A 6,160-nucleotide genomic window follows, 5' to 3' on the forward strand; every position below is an offset into this window, starting at 1 on the left:
TTATCAAAAATATATACATTTCATACAATGCAGAAGAGAGAAACTGTTACAATGTTGAATTAATATTTATTCATGTTACAATCTTGTTTACACGGATATATGCATTTGCTATTGAAGGATTTTGTGTGAATCTATGCTGGTTCCAGACTAGTTTTATGATAGTATACGTATATTGAGGCTTAAGCCCAGAGGGATGTTGGATGTATTGTCAGAAGAGGATGGCTTCAATCTCACCCCAAATGCTCAGTTGTATTTCAAATAAGCTGTAAATATTCTGTGACTGGCCACACAAATGTGTTGACATGTTGCCAATCATACCACAGCAGATCCAATCCCATCTGATGCTTTTGATCCAACTCATCTGACCACGGCTGGATCTCATCTGCCCTCCATCCAGACATTATATTCCACACGGGCCAAACAGGAAACTATCACAACATATTACTTCACACTGGCTACAACACACTTCGTGCCCTCACCTTCACTTTGAGTTGTTAGAGACTTCCTTCCTTCTAGAAATGAAATATTAAAGAGTGAGTATCATGAACCCAGGGAGAGGCATCCTGTTCACGTCACCTTATACACAGGTCCTAGAGTCATCAGCATTGCATCATTTTGGCAGTGACTTTTGTAGTGTAACAACTGTGTCACTTAAATTATGAGGATCTTGAGGCAGTTTAGTGAATTCCTAAATTATATCTAAAAAACATAATTGAGACTTTCCATTGACGTGGGCTAAGTGTGGTCCATCTTTAAAGAAAAGGTTCTTTCTGGATGCAGATAAGATGGAGAGGATGGGGAGGTGGCTGGTTTTGCTGCTGCATAAGAAAGGCAATACAGTTACAGCCAACGTGAAAAGTTTCTATTTTGTATTAGTTTCGTTTTGGCCGTTAACTTCAAAATGTCTAACAGTAGAAACATTATTGGTCTCCCAAGCTCTAGAAAGTACACAGCAATCGCCCCTCAGAGACAGCGATTTTATGTGTGCATATAACCATGCGGGCAAGTAACCACAAACATCATCATGAGGCCAGACACTCTAGTTCAACTATGCTTTAATTTGAACCATATTTTACAAGGTTGCACTGGTAGAAAGTACATGAATCCTGAGTGCCTTCGCCAACCTACTAATTAGACCACTCAATCTTTTTCGGTAAAGGAGGTTGTTCTGTTTGTGCATTTTGAGAAAACCAGACACATCCGAGCTGTATGTTTGGCATTTCTGGATAATGGTCACACACAATACTAACAATACCAACATAGATAAGATTTAGTGTAATTTTTAATAAACTTGTGATTGACTTGATCATGTAAATAGCTGAGGTATAATTTTTGACACAAGTTTAAGTCATAGAGGTACGGAGCCCAGCTGAGGATCAAATTGTCTAAAAAATGAATATCAACTGAGCTTGAGTGCGAGTGTTTGTCCACTGATCTGAAGATTGGAAGTTTAAATCCCACTCTCAACATAAACAACATTGACTGACCTGACCCACAGGTTGGCGGTGCAATGAAGGTGGAAAAGCACAATATAAAAATTTTACCATTTACTGTTTTATATATTTTTACTATTTTCTGAATGTGGCAATATTAATATTTTTATTTACATTTAAATTTTTCAATATTGCAAGTAAAAATATTTTCTTCCAACTATGATTCAAAAGCTATAAAATAATGCCATCTAATGGTAAAGAGCCCTTACTACATTTCATAACATCACACACCTAACATGAACTAATTTAGTGTGCAGATGTGTCAACTAAGAGTGTGAACCCACTGAACAGAACTAACAATTGAACGAACAATGAACTTAAGTATAGCACTCTGAGAAGGTTGAAAAGTAGGTCTACAATATAAATACAATTTGGCATTGATTGTTGAACCAAAAATATGTAACACTTTTATGAGTTACATCATCATAACTAACAACAATAACTGTTTGTTTTTTTGCAGCTGGGATGCAGTCCTGTACAGATGCCCGGCTTACACAGTGGTGGAGGCCTGCTGAATAGTGAAGGTACGTGTCCGGTGGATCTGAGAGGGAGACTCCGGCTGAATGAGGCTGCGCACGGCCAGTCTGTACCTGCCCGACATCAGGTTGTACAGTAAGGGGTTAATGGCAGCACTGAGGTAGAACAGAACTGAAGACACCAGGTTGAAGTACTGAGACAGGTAGTATATGAAGTACAGGTGAGTGTCGGGGTACATCATGTAAGTGGAGTTGTAGTGTGCAAATGAGCTGTTAGGGGTCACTGTAAATGTTTGCATCTCTGCTGCGTCTGTGCTCAGGTTAGACAGGTCAAGGTCCCACTCAGCACTCTCCTCTGTACCGGAGTCGGCGGTTGCAGCCCCAAGTGACAGAGAGAAAATGGTCCGACCCACGTGGAACGGAAGCCAGCACAGCACAAACGCGAGCACAATCACACCTGAAAAAGAAAGAGGTAAAAAGGATGAATAAAAAAACAAACCACAGGTGCAAAACAAAGGTTTACAATGTAGACTGGCATGATATAAATGATATAATTTCAAATAAATATATCCCCTTGGGGACAATAATGTTTGTCTAATTTTAAATACTAACTGAACCAAAAAACTGATTGCCAAATCTGGTCCATTTAAATTTTAGCATTGCAATATGCTTCAAATGTTGACATACCATTTGTTAATTACATGCCAGAAATTTGATGCTGCATTTACTTGTATTGTCTCTAACTAAACTATAGATTTGACTGTTGAATAATGATAAATGGATCTTTCTTACCCAGCATTTTGACAGTGTTCTTGTTGCTCTGGTCTTTGCGATTGCTGTGTGGACGCAACCAAAGTGTTCGTCCAATCAGGCTGTAGACCAGTCCCAGGACGCAGAAGGGAACCAGGAAGTAGAGGTTGGAGAGGATCATCATGGCTGACAACAGGCCAGAGGAGGCCGCATACTGCGTACAGCGACACTCACTGCTGTCCATGTCTTTAAGAAAAGGCATATCATTTCCACCTCCTTCATCCTCTTTCATTTTATTCTGCTTTTCTGACTTTTCTGTATCTTTTACAACTCCATTATAAGTCTTAACACTGTGATTCCACCCTGTTTGGTCCTGTCCACGCAGAGTTATCTCGTGAAACTCTGCGACAAACTGCCCATTGACATTGTCAGCTCTTAATGATTCTGCCTTTGGAGTTTCTGTCCAGAGTACATCATCCCTCCAGACCCCAAATCCAGAATCTTCTCCAACGTCTTCCACTCCCACCATGACCAACACTGGTGCAGCGCTGAGGGCTGCCCCTAGCCACAGACAGCCAATCAAAACTCGGGTGCGCCGCCGTGTGACCAGGGTCTTGGCTGTGATTGGCCAGCAGACAGCCAGGTACCTCTCCAAAGATAAGAAAGTGATGTGAAGGATGGTGCAGAAGGTACAGCACTCAGACAGAAACATGGTGAGTTTACACACCAAGTCTCCCAAGGGCCAGGGTCTGGGTCTCCACAACTATATATAAAAAAAAAAGAAGTACTTGAGAAAATATATTACCTAGGATATTACCTACCTATATAATAGATAATACTCCCTACAACTGTGCAACAACTCACCCTTATGTAACAGATAATACATCCTACAACAGGACAACAACTCACCCTTATGTAACAGATAATACTCCCTACAACTGTGCAACAACTCACCCTTATGTAACAGATAATACTCCTTACAACTGTACAAAAAACTCACCCTTATGTAACAGATAATACTCCCTACAACTGTGCAACAACTCACCCTTATGTAACAGATAATACATCCTACAACAGGACAACAACTCACCCTTATGTAACAGATAATACTCCCTACAACTGTGCAACAACTCACCCTTATGTAACAGATAATATTCCCTACAACTGTGCAACAACTCACCCTTATGTAACAGATAATACTCCCTACAACAGGACAACAACTCACCCTTATGTAACATATAATACTCCCTACAACTGTACAACAACTCACCCTTATGTAACAGATAATACTCCCTACAACAGGATGTAACAGATAATACTCCCTACAACTGTGCAACAACTCACCCTTATGTAACAGATAATACTCCCTACAACAGGACAACAACTCACCCTTATGTAACAGATAATACTCCCTACAACTGTACAACAACTCACCCTTATGTACATTAACTTGTAAAGAAATTATACTGATACCATACTTTTACTGTTAGTTGAATAAATGTATGTTTTGGACTAGTTCTTTGAAGCAATGTTACTCTTACTTGAATACATTGTTTGGCTCCTCTACTCATGGTGTTTTACGCTTAAGGAAAGCACCCAGCCAAACAGCCATTCTTGGTAAATGTGTTACAAAACAGTGTCACCTTCTTTTCTAAATATATATAAAAGAGTAAATTGAGTTGTCAAAGGGGCAGCATCTCTTTCCTTCACACTTCAATATTGTTTGATACTATTGTGTACAGATGACTGATCCCAGGACACAAGGGCCAAGACATAATACACCTAAACCTAATTTTGCGGGGGTTCCCTCAGGGCAAACAACATCATATCTCATTTTATACACTTAAATATAGACTAAAACATAAAAATACCTCATATTAATTATAGTGTGGGATCGAAATCCTACCTTGTACAGATCGAGCGGCAGCAGAAGGAGGATAAGCAGGTCGCTCACGGCCATGCTGCTCAGGTACAGGTACGTGGAGGTTCTCATGTGGGGACGCAGCCACACCACCAAAATGGTCAGGACATTACCCAGAAGGCCGAGCAGCATCAGAGGGATGTAGATTACAGTGACACATACTGATGGAAACAAGAAACAGGACATTATATTATATAATTGAAATATGACTTCAAGCACAAATGTCAAAAGGAGGTATGCATTATTTATTTATGTATTGTTTATTTGAATAGGGGCAAGTAAAATAAAGAATTAAGTAATCTGATGCAGGTATCATAGTGTTTATAGCCTAGGTAATTAAACACCAGCCCCCAAAGTGCTTTTAACAGTTTTAACAGATTCACAAAAAAACAATGGGTTTATTTGTAGAAAAAGCTATTTGTCAAAAGAATCAAATAATATAACAATATCACATGCTTACAAACTCTACTTAGTGTGTTTTTAAACGTGAGACAGACTCATGGTGCTTGCAAACAAAGACACAGGCACTCTCAAAAGATGGGTAATCTTTGTTCATCCTGAAACAATTCATCCTGCAAATGAAGAAAAGTTGCTTATTTCACCCTGTAGGATTAGTCTACATTTATCTCCTCAAATGTAAACATATACTTCCTCACTAGTTCCTAAATTCTGCTTACTGGGAATCATTGATTCCTGAACCCACCCAGCTCAATGAGTCCAAACATAGGCTGATCCGCATGGCAATCGGAGCAGTCCTCCAGGAGGTCCAGTGCACAGTGTCTGTCCTCACAGCCACTGCCTTGGTCTACGGCCTCCATCAGATCTGATGGACCCTACAGGAGGTCCTGCAGGCTGACGCATGCACATCGATTTCCTATGTCACTCAATCACTGCAGAATGAGACAGGACAATCAAAGTCAGATCTGTTCATATAAAATAAACAATAAAGACACAAAATAAAGAAACAATAGAAGAGAAATGATACAAACTATTCTATACAATCCTTCAGTCATTCAGGTAGGTTCCTTTGCAAAAGAGAATTAATTTCTGTTTTCTGGTCAAACTTTTTGGAATGATTATGTTTCGCCACATCCAATAGGCTTCTTCAGTTCAAGTCAGTCTTGAGTCTTTAGTTTGAACTGAAGAAGCCTCTTGGATGAGTGGTGAAAAGCATTCACTCCAAAATCTACTCTGGTTTTGTGATGCTTCATAAGGACTGAGCAAGGCCTATTTTAAATTAAATTAACAGTCACTGTGGGAAACTCTTCAATGTCACCAAAGCAAAATTGTATTATCCTTATATTATATCAACATACAGCTAAATAATTCAGATATTTTATTATGGGGTAAAGCTGACTCTTGTTTATTTTAAATGCTCAAGCCAGTAACATTATTATTTTTTTTAATCCTGATTCAATAATACGTAATGATAGTATACTTACAGATTGCTCTGTGGCTGTTGTGTCGTTTCTGATCACCTCAAGCCCGCATCAAGCTTGTCCGGTAACACCATAGACCGT

The 6,160-nt window shown here is 39.4% G+C and overlaps 1 protein-coding gene across 1 annotated transcript; it reads right to left on the reverse strand.

Annotated features, from left to right (window-relative positions):
* Window positions 1-1,983: 1,983 nt before the first annotated feature.
* LOC110171296 (growth hormone secretagogue receptor type 1-like) lies at window positions 1,984-6,151 on the reverse strand. Its single transcript, XM_055152684.1, has 5 exons — window positions 6,083-6,151; window positions 5,344-5,530; window positions 4,626-4,801; window positions 2,762-3,482; window positions 1,984-2,426 (listed from the first exon to the last, which is right to left on the reverse strand). The coding sequence occupies exons 2-5, from the start codon at window positions 5,456-5,458 to the stop codon at window positions 1,984-1,986; spliced, it is 1,455 nt and encodes a 484-aa protein (XP_055008659.1). The 5' UTR covers window positions 5,459-5,530; window positions 6,083-6,151.
* Window positions 6,152-6,160: the final 9 nt, after the last annotated feature.

This window comes from Boleophthalmus pectinirostris, unplaced genomic scaffold (assembly GCF_026225935.1).
Source record: "Boleophthalmus pectinirostris isolate CB_2022bp ecotype Guang Dong unplaced genomic scaffold, ASM2622593v1 HiC_scaffold_17, whole genome shotgun sequence".
Classification (NCBI taxonomy): domain Eukaryota; kingdom Metazoa; phylum Chordata; class Actinopteri; order Gobiiformes; family Gobiidae; genus Boleophthalmus; species Boleophthalmus pectinirostris.

Coding starts and splice junctions, on each gene's coding strand:
- LOC110171296 (XM_055152684.1), bottom strand. CDS start 5,458: ATGGAGGCCGTAGACCAAGGCAGTGGCTGTGAGGACAGACACTGTGCA. Junction 4,802..5,343: donor GTTTGGACTCATTGAGCTGG/GTGGGTTCAGGA, acceptor TGTTTCCATCAG/TATGTGTCACTGTAATCTAC. Junction 3,483..4,625: donor TGCCGCTCGATCTGTACAAG/GTAGGATTTCGA, acceptor TTTTATATATAG/TTGTGGAGACCCAGACCCTG.